We start from the raw sequence: 16238 nt of genomic DNA, 5'->3' as shown, positions 1-16238 counted from the left end.
TTTTGTCCACTTATTTTTAAGTGGACTTTAAATACTACTTGACATAATTAAAAAAACCAATTAAATTCCCATCTTTTTGTTTCCTTTCCATAGTTTAATACTTTTTCCCTTAGGAGCCAAATGTATTTTCCATACTCATCACTGACCACAAAAGCAATCTTTAAAGAAAACCAAAACCCCTGCTTATCTGAGAAAGTTCTAATCCACTGTCATTAAAGGAAGGTTCACATCAAGTGGCGTCATTATACAATATTTTATGTAGGAAAATTTATATAAATAAATCCAAAAAATAAAAAGTTAATTAGCGAGTCACATTAAAAAACTAATCAGTATTGTTTTAGAAAATAAATAAATAATTGAAATGATATACTTATTAAGTTGCGACATGGGCACTGTATAAATTTTTCCAGCAAGCGTCCCTCTCATCAACCCATCAACACGATTCATCCCTCTCAAATTAATTATTGCCTTGCCTGCTTTGTCCAGCATAAGCATTTTAAAGGCCACGTCACTATCACCACTGGAGCCTAATAATTGTTTAATTTACACGTATTTTTACTTTTAAAATCATCTTAATCATTTAATTATTAATATTTTTAGAAGTATTGAATGTAATGCACAGGTCAACCTTTTCGTAAAAACAAAATCCAATGTCTCAACCGCCTTCCACCGTCCCTTTCCCGATATTATTATAAGTCCCCCGCATGGGATGCTTTGTTGGATCATTTGTCCTTTAATTTCCACTTCATTAGCCCTTCACATAATCACGAAAAAAAAAATCTATAATCATTAATGAATCCACCTGTGTTGCCTCTATATAATCGAAGTTTCATGTCTCTGACCTTTAACCCATGATGGAAAATCCTAGAAATTTGCCAAATTCGGTTGGATTTTGCCTTCTTCCTTCAGAACTCATCCACCGCATACTCCTCAATCTCGCTATACCCGAAATCCTTTTTATCAAATCTCTCAACAAATCTTTTTCTGATTTAATCTCCGATCAAATTTTCGTACGCTATTACAATTTGCGATCAAGGTCTACCACTTGGCTCTTCGTCTTCAAGAAACGCTGGCATCGCGACTCAGTTCTTCACGGATTTTCCGATCAATCTGATCGCTGGTTCAAGCTGCAAATTGCTAATTTACTCAAACCCCTGATTTCTCCAGGTGAGAGCATTTATTTTCTAGCTGCAAGTGGCGACGTTTTCCTCTTTTCTTTTAACAGTCGCAAGGAAGTTATTGCCGTTAATTTGTCTGCCAAGACGGTTAAAAAGATACCTCCAAGTCCATTGGGTCCACGTGGCACGTCTTCCTGGCGAAGATCCGGGATGAAACTAGTTTCCGGGTCGAATAGTTTCCGTTTTTTGTTTGCGGAGCTAGTGGAGAATCGGCCGGTTTTGTTTCTATACTCGTCCGAAACTGACAAATGGCTTTCTATAGAAGCAAGAGAAAATATTGAAAGATTGCCACGTGGATTCCAAAGAGAGGGTAATTACATATTTCTCAACGTAGTAAATGGACCGTACGAAAGCGTAATAATGATAGCCGGATTGGAAACATTTGATGCTCCAATAGTTGTGCGGCCAAGATTTGAGGGTGGAAGAGAAGATGGGCAGCAACTAACCGTTGGATTCAGCTGGGGGAATGTGATTGATCGGCTACACGTGTATGGTGATGGACACATGTTAATCATAAAATCAAACGGAGTAGGTGATGCGAGTACAGGAGCGAGAATGTTAAATGATATAGAATTATGGGGATTGGTGACAAGCGGTGGACAGTGGGAGCGTGATTCGAAAGTTCCAAGTAAAATAATTGAGGAGATTAAGAAGCCATATAGGGTAATAATGGGGTGCTTAGAGCGCAGAGAAGAGATAATTAGGGCAGTTTTATTGTCTAATTACGAAGGTTTATGGGATATAATATGGCTGTCTTATGACATAGGGAGGGGCTATTGGAATTGGATTCCAGTCCCAAATTGCAACATGAAAGGCCTGAACATGGCTGGGATTGCCTTTTCCTCTGGCCTTAGTTTGTGAAGTTTTTTGTCTGCTTTTGTTTTTGTACAAATGAAAAATAGAGATTAATGTCAACCTTATTCCAATTCGAGCTGCTACATTTACTGCGTGGTTTAGTATTTGAGATGCTTAATGTCATATCTTCTAAAAAAATGTACAAATAATAATTGCAATTTTTTTTTTAAAAAAAAAAAGAACTTCTTATAGAACTTTTTTCTATTTGCAAGCCAACTGTAGGCTTGCCTCAGCCTTGAATCACTAACATGTACAACACTATTATATTCATATTCAACATGGACTCAAATTTAAAAATTAAAAAAATTATTATTTAATTTTTATGGTTACTCTTTCATTAAAAATATATTAAACTGATATTTTAAAAAATTTACTAATTAATTCATCCATTAATTTTAATCGTTAAATATTTTACTGTTTAATTCATATAGTTTTAAAAAATTCATTAGTTAATCCTTTAAGTTTTGAAAAAAAATTTACTAATTAGTCCCTTAATATTATGACTATTTTAGACTTTTTTATAATATTTAATGATTAAAATAAATAAAAAAACTAATTAATAAATTTTTTAAAACGTAGAGTATTTTAATATATTTTTTAAAATAAAAAAAATTAACTAGTGAATTTTATTATACCATAAAGACTAAATAGTTAATTTTTCAATAAAAAATGATCAACAAAAAGAATGAGAGTCTATATCTTCTCTTAAAGAGAAAATTTCTTTTGAGGTATCTAGTCTTTTTCCGTTAAATGAAAGTTATAAATATTAATTTTGGGTTGTTCAGTGACCGCGATACTTAAAGAAGGCTTGATTATAATTGTTAATTTTTTTTTCTCTTTTACTGTATTTTAGTCGTATTTTTTACAAATATGGAGGGCTTTCATGTTTTGGACTTCAATGGTGTCATTAAGCAGTGGAAATGAGAGGATGGGTGAAGGAGCAACTACTCTGGCGCATCGAGTTTGTCATGCATCCTTCTTTTTTCTTCCACATGTATCAATAGGTTTTGGAGGCTCTCCCTCTTGGCTTTGGTGCAGATGCTCAACTTGATTGTAGAAGTGTAATTCTTCTCTTTCCCTAGCGTCCAATGTCTATGTTACCATCTAACTTAGAGAAGCATGCATTCTCTTTCTAATTAGTGTTGCTCATCTTCGAATCTAGGTAGCTTTGGCCATGTTGCTCAATGGTGGCGATGCTTTTCTCCCGTCTTTAGTATGATGGCTCTGCTCTGACTTCAGCTACAATTGAGAGAGTATCTCCTTTTGTTCAAGTTTCAATTAAAAACTCAGATAAGGCTTAGAGATATTGGTGTGGAGTGTTTTTGGAGTTTTATTGGATATGAGTGTTGCGTCAAGATTTCTTATGGGTCTAGAGTTCATATTTGTGGCGTTTTTATAAATTGGAAGATTAATAAAAATATTAAGAGACTAGTTAAATAAAAAATTAAGTTTTGTTTTTACAGTTGAAAGACATGAATCCTTTAATACAAAATAACTGATTATCTATCTTTAATCTTGATTCACAAAACTCATGCTTCATTAAGAGTGGTAAAGCGAAATACCATTTAATTTTTATAGTCTAGTAAAATTTATATATTAATTTTTTGTATTTTTTAAAAATTAATTATTTATTACTTGTAATTTTTAATAATCTAGAAATTATAAAAAAACTAATATTGTATTAATAAAATTTTTTTTATAAATAATGTAAGGAAGAGGTGAATAAAAAATTTGAAACCAATTACTAAAAAAAATAACTTTATTTCATAATTGAAAAATATAAATCTATTTTTACAAACGACCATAATTATATTTGAGAGAATAAGTTGAAATATAAATCTTTTGTGATAGGAGTATTATATAGGCAAAATGAATCACATGTTTTTTTTTTTTTAATTTTATTAAATAAAGAGGGATATCATCCCAAATAGAGAAATGATCATATCTAATAGATTCTTTAACTAAAATATGAGCAATTAGAGTAGCATGATGACAAACCCATCTAACAGAAAATATCAATTCTAGAGTCTAACAAAAATTTACAATTATTTAAAATCAAATTCAATTTAGAAATATCTAAATGTGAAAACTGAAAAAATTGAATCACTTACAATCAATCCATAAGAATGCAGCCATTAACAAGCAAAAATTCAATTGCAAAAAGAGCAAATAGTGACGGAGAGCTAAAACTTGTGTTTCCATAAAAAAATAAAATGTTAAACTTGTAACTAGTAACCAAATACATAGGACGATCATTGTTTTCGGCTATCCTGACTTTTGACGGAATAAACCGCTTCACTGTTACCTATCAAATTAACATTCGCAGGAGTGTGGTTAGAGACATACCGTTGAGAAGAACGAAAACATGTAGTATCATAATCCCCTCCAAAAGATGTCATAAATATGTCAAAGATATCTGCATATTCTGAAAATTAATTAGATTGTATGTGAGAAATATCTCCACCATACAAAAATCATAAGTGACGATCAGAATATTTCTAGAGCTCTTAATAGGGACAACAATATTTTTTTTTTCATCGATAGTCAATTGACGCAGATCGTCTCCCATGAAAAAAAAAAGAGTTAAATTTAAAGAAAATGAAAAAACGAGAGTATCAAACCACGTAAGAAAACTTGCGTTAAATGAATCACATGCTTGTATTGACTATTTAGATAAACTATTCATCTGAATAATGAACCATAAGACTAAACCAATTATTTGATCGAGTCATGTGATCAAAATAAATAGTTGAACGTATTTAAATAATTTTATAAGTTAAACCGTACTGAATTAAGATGGCGAAATTATTTATCTAAATTATATTTCTATCTAAATGGATGAACCAATCATGCTATTTAATCTAATAATTATATATTATGGCTGAACGGATTCAATTTACCAAAATAATAAAGAAGAAGTAATAAGTGTTATGACTATTAAAACAAGGATAATATATGCATTTATTTGGTAAAATAATAGTTCTAAAGTAAACAAATAATGAATAAGGTGAAACTTAATTATGGCTTTGAACTTAATTTTTAAATAGTTTTTTTTTTTTTTTTTAAATTTGCAAGCCAAACAAACATTTATCTACTTGTGATATTTTATTTATAAGCAAGTTTGATTAAAATGAGAACTCTTCATTTCATTACCACTGAGCGGGTGGTCAAAATTTTCAGTGGAGAATCTCTGCACTATAAGCTAAGAATACCAATGTACAAATGCTTATAATCTCTCTTTTTCTTTTTCCTTCTTCTTCTTTATTCTTTGTACCGAGCCATTTTTCATTGCTTCCGCTCTTCCTCTTAGCAGTAAAACATGACGCTCTTCACCTTATCTTTCAATGCAGGCAAGGGGCGGACGCATGATCCATTGGCGGCGCGTGTGCAACGCATCTTAGGATTCTCCGGCGCGTCCTCAGGTTCCATGTAAAACCGAGCTCGATAAGCTGCCAAATGAGCATAATATGCAGGAGGAACTGCACAACATGTAATATCTGAGATTTTCACCATGTTCAAGAGATGAAGCTCAATGAAAATAATAAGTAGAAATTGTCCAGATTAACAAATTATTAGAGATTACCTACAGAAACCGAGCGTGTGCACCTTGCATACCTGCCACAAAATAATCAAATTAATTAACTTTAATATTTTTGAGGCATTTATATCATGAGAGAAGCATCAGAGTCTAGCTTCTTACGTATAGCAGAGGTTGTTTGTCAGAGATTGAATCTCATCTGCAGTGAAGTTGTTCTCATCCCACAGCACATGATAATGGGCAGGCCGGCTGGTGCCCTGTCAATTTTCAATTCCGATTTACACAAATCTTTATATTATTCGAGTCTCAACTCAACAATATTTTTATATATATAATCAGCAGCATACCTGGATTCCTGCATGACTACATAAATAGAAGTCGAATTCAGTCGGATGACATATTTTAGAATCCACTACAGTACCTACATTGAAGAAATCAAAGATTGTAGCATCTCTACTCTTTAATTTATCAATCCTGAAAGGAACCTTCTGTTCTAATTTGGACATACGATCACATCACCATCTAACACCTTATCCACAGTCTAAAACAACTTTTGTGTAATTATAATTTGAGACTTGCTTTTAAGACTTGGATGATTACGGTACAAATTTCACCAGTGGGAAATTAAGAGAATTACCAGGTAAAATATTTCCACTCTTGTCAGTGCTATTTCTGTCGTTGTGATTGCTCGTGAAGAGTCTAGTATGGTGCCGCTTTTGGACAACCACAAATGTCACTGGAGGTTGGTAACTGGGTTCTAGCGATGCACAAGCCTGTAATAAACTAGATTATAAGCTTAAAAACAACCAAACTTGGTAAAAACATCATCACTTGGCAGTTCACCAACCTTTCGAATCGCGTCAAGTTCATACAACAGAACCTGGTAGAACTGTCCTTCGCTTACACCATCCCTGCAGGTAATTTTCTTCCTCAATTTGAACAACTAACTTTTTGATTCAACAATGAAGAGAAAATATTAGCCTACCAGTACCTGTAAAATATTATCCTCAATGGCTTTTGCCCAGTGGCTTTCTTAAATGAAAGTAAGAGCTCCCTGCATAGTCCATTATTACATCTCTGAAGAAAAGGGTAAAAAAATTATAGTCCATGTGTTTAATATAATCATTTACCTGATCATGCCTCCAGAGACAGTTCCCTGTTGAGGGTCCTGCCATGTTTTGAATAAATCTTGAATAAGTTCTTGCCGGTGAGGCTGAGCGCATACTAATCCGGCATATTTTGTAACTTCAGGCCAGTCTTGGGAGGCTACAACCTGCAAAATGCATAAAAACTAAGCTGCAATTTCATCTCTAACCTTTGAAGATACAAAATTTGATTGGCTTACAGCAGCTATAGATGGACTAGTGTCCTCTCCTGACTCTGGATGTGTTACATCAGCCCCAAAAATTATTGTTGGGATGTCGCTGACCAAGGGAATTCTCCAACTCAAAGCATCCAAAAGCACAGTATTTCTTCCTCCCATCTGAAAGTTTTCAACATAAGAGAAAAAAGTTATCAATTTGGTCTGAGTTTTGAAGTTCTGTTTCTAAAGCCTCAAAATGATAATGTAATTATGACATACCTTAACGTTGATTTTGAGTGACACATTTGCCAAGTACTGTCTGTTAATTTTGAAGACATGTTTGGTAAGGCAGCACTGGGAAATCAACCCGAGATCAGTTTCACAAATTCTTTTTAAATCACCTGAAATATAGAGCATTCTCTGATTGTTAGAATAAATCTTTCTCATCAAATTCTCCAATTACAGGAAGGTGTTCAAATAATTTTCTCGTTTCTTTTTCTAGAGAAAATTAATGGTCCACCTAACATTTAATTCATGCAAAATGAACTTGTAGCAACAAGCCGAGAACCAATCACCATACCATACAATGAGCCATTGCTGTCAGGAAGAATTGCAATAAGCAACTCCAGTTCTTTCCCTTCAAGTTTCTTTGCAGCTGCATGATAAACATATTTCAAGGCCTTCTTTACCTGATCAGGTCTTGCTGAATATATTGGAAGTACTGGTTCGCAGTTAAAATCCTGGAATGACATCAAATTGTAAACTTAGGCATTCATGTAAGACAATCAGAAGCAAAAATGATCAACAGTTAGATTCAGCAATCCCAATCTGCCATTAGAGAAAGATGATGAATTTTTACCATGCCAGAGATTTGGCACATCTGACCCAACTGCTGGCAAAAGCCTCTAGCTGTGGTTTCTTGGACACTTCGTGAGAAGTTGATGCAAGCCCAATATCTTACGGTACTTCCATTTATCACTTTCTGAATAAAACAAGAAGTTATCATTCCCGTTGTCACTAGTAAACAAGCATTTTCAGAAAGATTCTAATTTAGTTTATGCATATGTGATATATCAACAAACCTTGTTCATCATATTCCACTGGCCAACTTGAGGAAGATATTCTTTTACTTTTCCAGTATCATTGTACTTCAGCTTTTAGTGAGGGAAGAAATGAAATGAATAAGCAAAACGAAATGAATAAGCTGTAACAGCATGAAGTATGTAAAGTGCAAAGATAAAGAACAGTACCCATGGAGCCGGTAGAACTCGAGCCTCAATAGATGCAAGCTTGCTATCTATGCTGATGCCAAACTCTTTCGCATATGGATCTTGGTTGTACCCATTTTGTTGAATTGTCTGAAGACATTGAAGAAACTTCAGGTTGTTGGTGTGAACAACAAATTTTTATTTTATTTCAAGACCCTCCCATTAATTTGTGAATTATCAGTCTCTAGATTTTAGTGAGACTAGTTTGTCTTTCAATGCAAGAACATCAATTAACAGCATAGCTCCTGAAGCTGAAGCATTAGCTATGTGAATGAAGGACATGCATATGACAGAATAGGACAATATGACAACGTAATTAAACCTTATGTCTCCTTTAGTACATGATCTAATATATATACTTAAAGTAAGTTTTCTATTTATCAAGAAAGTAGCAAAACAATTAGTGGATCGAAGATGTAGACCTGTAAAATATCTGATTCTTGATCACGGGGTCTTTGACATGAAACTTTTAGCAAAGAAGTGATCTGCTTCTCATTTAGCCCTTTTGTATATCTTTGTCCCTGGACTATCTTGCAAGCCTGGAAATATATGTGTAATATGTGTGAATTGGCTCATACAATCTTCATAATGCGTTTAGAAATATTATATTAACGTACCTCCATCGGCAAATAGTTCACCTTCCTCTGGTTTCCTACTTGCAGGCAAGGTAGATGAGGATACTGAATGGTATAGCCGTACATCTCTTGAAAGTACTCAACAACTGATTTCATGTTCATATGCCCATCGAGTGGGAAGCTGTTAAAGAAGGTAAGAAAATCAAAAGATAACTTCTAGTTTCCCAAAATGTTTAACAGGCTTAGTAGAATATATGCATATGAGAATATAAAGAAAAGAGGATAATTGGATATCATTTTGTACATTAGCTCTCTTGTAGGCTGTGTTGTCAACCCGGAAATTCGGTATTTTCTTCGTACATTTCCTCTGTGAGTGACTTCAACTTTGACACCTCTAAGAGCTTTCTTGACCTGCAACATTAACACAAAATATATAAATCAAGTTTGAATTTGTGCATCCAAATGTCCACATGTTTAACAGATACAATGGCTTTACAAAAGTTAAGTCCTGTTTTAATTTGATGGCATTGGTCGCATCAAATTAGAAGGGGACATTGGCAAGTTTTTGCTAAACTATAATATAGGAAACCCAAGTTCGGACATTGTCTGGTTTTCTCTTCCACCTTCTGGTATTAATGGAGTATGCCTGTGTCCTCTCTAGTATAGGTCTTTGTCAAGATTAAAATATCAAGAAGAGTTAATGGTACTTGGGATGTCAAGATCACTTATTTCGAGGCTAACAATTGTGTGCAGAGAAGCATACATAAACTTTTGTCTCCCATTTTGTCCACAAAAAATAACAGGGAACCACTAAAGATGATGCTTTTATAAAGTAACAAAACCGATCATTTGCTTTCTGCACTACAATAGTATAATACCTTAACGCGATCTGCATCTGATAATGGCCTTTTATACACGTCCTTGCACAAAATTTGAGCAACAAAATCAATAACAAGGAGTGGTTCAATGAAAGCCGTAGCCGACATATCTGATCAATAGAAAACAGATGCACAAAGAAGCATTTAGATTTGGAATATCAACCTTTTCCACACAAATATTATTAACTTCAATGGATAAAAACCCATACCAATATTCAGTGATAGCCCCATTTGAGTTGGTCTTATACTTTGGTAGAAGCCCCGCCATGATTCTAAACCTCCATCCAGCTTCTGTGGTTTCTTTATATCAGGAGAATAGAAGGACCTTCCAATTGATACGTACCTATACAAACGCATATTTCCAGAGATAACAAGCAATTTCCAACCTTGCTGTGGGCAGTAAACGAAAACAAAAAAATCCCCACAAAACTACAAAAATTAGTTCAACCTTTGAGCAGCAAATTCCCTTAGTATGATGTCAATAATAGTAATCGCTTCTTGAGGAGTATCAACTGGTTTTCCAGAAAAAAGCTCCCTTAATTGCAGCATACTAGCAAGTGCTTCAAACTTTATTGTCACTTTGAATTCTCTTTTCCTAATTAACCAAAAATAGTCATCAGTAGAGCATATATGCTTGTGGATGTTGCTAAGAATAAGTGTATTATATCTCAAATTGATTACTTGAAATTGCCTGTTGCCTCATCTTCGTGAACCAAAGTTACAGTGAAGTCTTTGGAGATAAAAGGCAATGATCTTGCTGTGTAAAGGTTTCTTCCTCCATCATAAACAGGTAGCCTCATCCCTAAATCAGTTCCTCTGTGCAGTTTTACCAACTGGGTCATGATGGCTTTGCTCAGTTTACGAGATGTAACTTCTGGGGTTATTTCTACCTGCATCTTGCACAAAATCCATAACCAGACAAGCTCTCCAAGACAAGTTAATTAAAAGGGTAACTCAACAAGAAAGGTTTATAAAACTTACACTGTAGTGACTCAAGTCTGTGTCGGGTATCTCAGCGAGAAAATGATTGGCTTTAACCATGCACTTCGTCCCCAGCTGACCATACCCAGGCCTGCGATGAAACATGAAGAGGCTTTTGCATGAAGCAGGAGGAGTTCCTTTAGCTTCTGATAATAACATATTCTTGGAATCCATTTTGAGTCCTTTGCCTCCTCTTCTCCTTCCATTTCTCCTCCTGGGTATGCTCTCTTTTGCAATATCCAAGGTTTGCAAAGACGACACCACATGGTTCTCCTGAGAATCCTTGATTTGCATGTGAGGCATATCTGAAGAACAAGTAAAACTTTCACCTATGGGTGTTTCAAGGAAAATACATGTTAAATATTCAAACTTGTGTAACAACTTGAATAACAGTTAATATTAAGCATTACATGATAGATAGAGAGGTGACAGATAAGAAAAGCAAAGAAAAGAGCAGCAGAGTGATGATAAAGGCAAGGGTTTAACTTTTTCCACGTTTCTCTGAGAACATTTGAAGAAAAAAGTTGAATGATCAGAAGGTTGACACGGAGCATTGTAACGGCTGCAAGCTAAAAAGAAGCAAAAAGGACGCAGAGGACAATAGCATCCGATCTTAGACAGTGTTTTACTTAATTCATAGCGCTGTATATTCTCTGAAAAGTATTCAACAAAGGAGACGTGCATTGCATACATGCAGAAAAGTAAATAAGAATCCACTGTCCTGACATTTTTACAAAAAGTCCAACCCAACATCAACTCCAATGTTTCTTTTTTATCCAATTTTTTTTCAAAATTGCTAATGCTGACTGCAGATCCACAAAAATAAAAAACAAGAAACAGTAATTAATTATAAACCAGAGTGATTTATTTACCTCTAAATGCAAAAGCTGCTCTTATAACAACAACACCGTCCGATTAACACCTCACACCAAAAAAAAAATTGCTATTTAAACCTTGCACCATAGAAAAACTTATTAATTAATACACTTAATATATAAAATAATAAATTATTTTATAATATAAAGGCTAAATAATAAAATATTTTATGGTTAAAGTTAATATTTTTAATATATTTTTTAATATTAAATAAAAAAATTTTAATTTTTTATAAAAAAACAAAATTCTTTTGACTGGGAAGAGGGAAGCAGGGAGGACCACTGTTTTTTTTTAATTATTATTTTGGTGGGCTTAGCAGAAGATCCAGTGCACAGTGTTGGGCTAGTGGTCCCAAAGGGTAAATAAGATTACCACCAACTTTAGTTTGCACACCAAATGACAATGTACGCCCTCTTTTCAGCGAACAAAGAGGAGCTTTAACTCATCCCAAAGCCACACCCTACGTATCAACAGCGACAAAACATAGAGGTACTACTACACAATACTCAACCAGATACATTAACAATTAGGCTATAAAGGTTGTCGATGTTGATAACTCATGGGGGCTTTGCTATAGGATTTGGATTTACAGTGTTATTTTGTTTTTCTTGTTCTCTATGAACCAGACATGGTTTAATGAAGTTTGGGTTTGTGTGCAGATGTCAGTTGTACCCTGCACAGAGCCACTGGGTTTTTATAGCATTTATACATGAGGGTTATGTAATAGAGAGAGAGAGATCATATCCATGGGATTATTACATGACACCAAGAATGATCAGGTCTTGTTATCTCCCATGCCAAATTCTGTGCCCCCTTAGATCATCATAAAACTAGGGTTTCTACTGAAAGGCCACTAAACGAAAGAAATCTTTTTTATTTTTTATTTTTTATTTTTCTCTTGTGGGTGAAGGTCGATCGGAGTTACATGAGCCCAGGCCCAAAGGAGACATGTCTGATCTCTTTCAGACTCGTAGCATTGTTTGGTTTTCGTTTTAGAAACGTCACGATTTTGTACGAAAACCAAACCCAATCCAAAAACTTGGTTGAAATTTCCACATTACCTCCCCAGGTCCAGTTTTGTCCTAATGCAAGCCATGGGTGTTAACTTAAAAAAAAAAAAAAAAGAGTAATTATATATTGAAAATCTACCGTCCTCTTCATTGAATCTTTTTTATACTTCGTTAAATAGAAAACATCACACATTCATGCACAATGCAGAAGTCATCCAAGGAGTCTTGATGAAAGAAATGCAGCAATGAAGCAAAAATATCCTTAATTATCTGCATACAGGACGTGTGTATATATATATATATATATATATATGTATGGTTGGAAACCAAACGACCGCCATTGATCGATAATAAAATAATTTGATTGATTTGATTCAACAATCCCTCATGGCCTGCAGAAAATATTAAAAAGAGAATTTTATTATAACTGAGAGAAACGAACCTGTTGCTTTTACGACTCCCCTTGTTACATTTATTGCAGACTGATCTTAATTTGCCTCTTCCATTAACTGTATCTGGAGCTCATAACCAAATCTTGCAGACTCTGCACGGAATAATATATTTTATATATCAAAGAAATCGCAGCATTAGATCTCTCTCTCTCTCTCTCTGTGTGTGCGCATATATATGTATGTCAAATCTTCACTGTAAATGCGGCAAATCTTCACTGTAAAATGCGGCTAAGGGACTCAGATATCAGTGAATTTGAAGCAGGTAAGAGCTGAAGTGTGAGTGAGTAGCTAGGCAATAGAAACCTAGAGAAAGTAGGCGTGATTTTAGAGAGAAAATTGGACAAGACCAAATGGTGAAATGTACGAGGATCTTATTTAAAGGAGAAGTGTTCTAAGATTTGGTAGACTAGGAGAGTAAACATTAAACCATAACTGGTTAAGATACAGTTAGCCCATAAATACAGTTTTGTAAAAGTAGCAGACTTGCTTTAATTTGAGATATTATCGAGAGAATGGATGAAACTATTCAGAATTAAGCACTACAAAACAAGAAACAAATGGCAACTTTGAATCAAGCAAGAAAAAGCTTGAGAAAGTCCAGCTAGCTAGCTGCCAAACAAACCTCATGAAAATCTACAGTTTCTTTTTTCTTTAAGCATGCAAGAAAGCTTGAAAATTTCTTGATGGAAGGTTTAATTTAATATAGAAGGAAGGCATTTAAGTAAGATGCAAAGGAGATTCCCTTTCTTCTTATATATTATCAGAATGACCATCTCTACCCATCAACAAGAAACAGTCACTACCTTTAAGAAGAGAAAAGAAGCTTTAAACGAGGAGAAAGAGCGCGTGTTATAGCTTTTTGAGGTGGTGTTCTTTTAAGCATGGAACCAAAGCGTGCATTTGATAAAACTAAACTTTTGCAAAATCAACATGAAAAGAATGGATATAATTGAATAAAGTGGATAACCCAATAAATTAAAGAAACCAATGAATGCCTGAGAGATTCCATACTCTTGAGAGACACACAGAGAGAGAGAGAGAGGAGAGGGGGAAGGGGGAGGGAGTTGGTGTTTTGTCTGTGACTGTCACTCTGCAATGCTTTCAGTGCATTCCCAAGCTGGTTCCTGATTTTCTTGAAGGGCTAATAATAGCGCACGTTAGACCAAGATTGATGAAAACTATTGCGGAAAAAAGAAAAAGAGTGTGTCACGTTGTCGACGGAAAAGTTGCCGGAACTTGAGATTTGATTCCGGTGAGGGATTCATATGACGATGGAGAGGGACAAGTGAGAAGAGAAATGCTTGATTGAGAGAGAGATTAACGAGGTTAAAGGCGAAGGAGAGCAGGCTTTGAGAAAGGGAGTGGAGGCGGGCACCGCCTTCGAGGTACCCAAAGCTCATTAGTGCTCATGTTTTGACGAGGTACGTATTATCCACACCAAATGCATACGAAAATTTATAGAGTAAAAGCGCTAAGATAAACAAATAGAGGTAAGATATTTGTGTAACAATGATTATATTTTTTATAAAAAAAATTAATATTCAATTATCATATTTTTAGTTTTATTTATTTATTTATTTTTATTAATTTATTATAAGTTTGAAATACATGAACAAATCCGATATAAATTAAGACTTTAAAAAAATAAAGTAAACACAAATTAATCTACGAGAGAAATGTATGATTAAAATTATGAAGTTTGTAAAATATGGATTGATGATATGAGATCCAAATATAATAGGGTTTTACAGAGATTTTTTTTTAAAATTTAAGAGTTTAGAGAAAAAATTTAAGAGCTTAGGGGAGGATCTTTCTCCTTTTATCTCTTTTTCTCCTCTGCCAGTGACGTGCAACGGCCTAGTTGTCATTGGGTCACCTGTCTCTGCTATATTGATACGATCGTATGAGGATATCCGGTACCTGTCTCATGCGTAACGGCTCCTGATTCTCTCCGTGCGTGTGGGGATGGACCTACAAGGCTGAAGGTGGGGCCTTCTTTCCGATTCCGAATTGGGCCGGAAAATAGGAATAAGACTGAGCCCAAGGAGAATCATCCTGAGAAGTTGTGAGGGCTGAGCCGGCCTGAGAGGCAATGAGGACTGGATCAGGCTGGTTGAGAAATCCATATGGACCCTATATTAAGGTTCGAACGGGCTGGACCTGTTTGTATTGGGGTCGTGTGGGCCTCCAAGCGATGGGCTGTGATTGAGGGCTTGGCCCCTGATCAGGATGGAGAAATCCAGCGGTCATCATGGATGAATATTTATACATTTCTAAACCTTAATCTAAATTGGACTTAATTTAAAATACTTATACTAAATTGGAATACACAATTTAGAAGTTCTAAATAAATGACAAATATGAATTAAAACTATTATAGTTGGAAGCAAAGTAATTCAAATAGAATTAGAAATCCTTAAACATCTATAAAAACCGGAATCGATGGAGCCTCTCTTGCATGCACACGGCCTACCTTATTGTTGCTCTTTGTAAAACTCAACCTTTGGACAAACAGTAAGATTTTAATCAAAATAGGAATTAAAACATTAACAATAGAATTAATAAACTAGGAATCCAAATGATGTGCCTCACGTTGGTTTATAATTTGGTAATCTGTAAAAGAAAAAAATATGAGGGAACAGTATTTAAGTTAATATACTGTAAATATGAATAAAGGTCTAGTTCGGTTTAAAATCGAACTGAATAAATTAAAAATTAAAATTTTAATATTTATAAAAATCAAATCGAATTGATTTTGAATAGAAACCGAACTTAGTCACACAGTTTAATTCAGTTTGGCTTTATCGATTAAACTTTTTAATAGACTTTTTACACTTTATTTTTAGTATTCTAAAATTTAACTGAAATATTTCAACTTTAATTACGGTATAATTTTTTTATATTATCAAAAATAAAATATTATTATCACTAATCGGTTCGATTTGATTTTTTTTATTTTTTCTAATAAAAATCGAATCGAACAAAATAATTAAATTTTTTAAAATTAAAAATTAAACTAAAATAAATAAAAAGTTAAATCGAATTTTTAAATTAATTCAATTTAATTAATTTTTTCAGTTTAAACTGAATATTACACACCCATATTTATGGGTGAATATAATATTAAATATAAAATAAAATTTAAGGGCAGAGTATAATGTCAAATAAATATTTAGAATTATGTATTTTGAATTCTACACTACCATTACATAATAGGATTAGTTAGCCATTTTTCCTTAAAATCTAGAGTTATTGACAGGTAGATAAGGGATTTTATATTTATAGGGATTCTAAAATCATGTTTTAACAACTGTCGATAATTAT

The 16238-nt window shown here is 34.0% G+C and overlaps 2 protein-coding genes across 13 annotated transcripts; one reads left to right on the top strand and one right to left on the bottom strand.

Annotated features, from left to right (window-relative positions):
- Window positions 1-722: 722 nt before the first annotated feature.
- Window positions 723-2091, top strand: LOC110600427. The gene has a single exon (XM_021737288.2). The coding sequence runs from the start codon at window positions 852-854 to the stop codon at window positions 2037-2039; it is 1188 nt and encodes a 395-aa protein (XP_021592980.1). The 5' UTR covers window positions 723-851; the 3' UTR covers window positions 2040-2091.
- Window positions 2092-5153: 3062 nt separating this feature from the next.
- Window positions 5154-14347, bottom strand: LOC110630996 (protein argonaute PNH1). Of its 12 annotated transcripts, none has more exons than XM_021778676.2 (25): window positions 13926-14347; window positions 12905-13006; window positions 11449-11529; window positions 10577-10881; window positions 10277-10485; window positions 10044-10190; window positions 9805-9938; window positions 9596-9705; window positions 9022-9128; window positions 8760-8898; window positions 8565-8681; window positions 8125-8232; window positions 7957-8028; window positions 7734-7856; window positions 7455-7614; window positions 7154-7275; window positions 6917-7054; window positions 6702-6844; window positions 6563-6625; window positions 6419-6482; window positions 6209-6344; window positions 5919-5992; window positions 5734-5828; window positions 5617-5648; window positions 5154-5512 (listed from the first exon to the last, which is right to left on the bottom strand). In XM_021778676.2, exons 4-25 carry the CDS (start codon window positions 10877-10879, stop codon window positions 5340-5342), a joined length of 2769 nt encoding a protein of 922 aa, XP_021634368.1. In that variant the 5' UTR covers window positions 10880-10881; window positions 11449-11529; window positions 12905-13006; window positions 13926-14347; the 3' UTR covers window positions 5154-5339. The 12 variants fall into 12 exon arrangements, 10 of the variants coding, with proteins under 10 accessions (XP_021634368.1, XP_043806727.1, XP_043806725.1 ...); XM_043950792.1 differs by having other exon boundaries at window positions 11449-11463; XM_043950790.1 differs by having other exon boundaries at window positions 10577-10905; window positions 12905-14347.
- Between the last annotated feature and the right edge of the window lie 1891 nt (window positions 14348-16238).

Source organism: Manihot esculenta, chromosome 14, assembly GCF_001659605.2.
Source record: "Manihot esculenta cultivar AM560-2 chromosome 14, M.esculenta_v8, whole genome shotgun sequence".
In the NCBI taxonomy this organism is placed as follows: Eukaryota; Viridiplantae; Streptophyta; class Magnoliopsida; order Malpighiales; family Euphorbiaceae; genus Manihot; species Manihot esculenta.
Note: the sequence above shows the minus strand (reverse complement) of the source record. Positions and strands in the feature narration are given on the sequence as shown.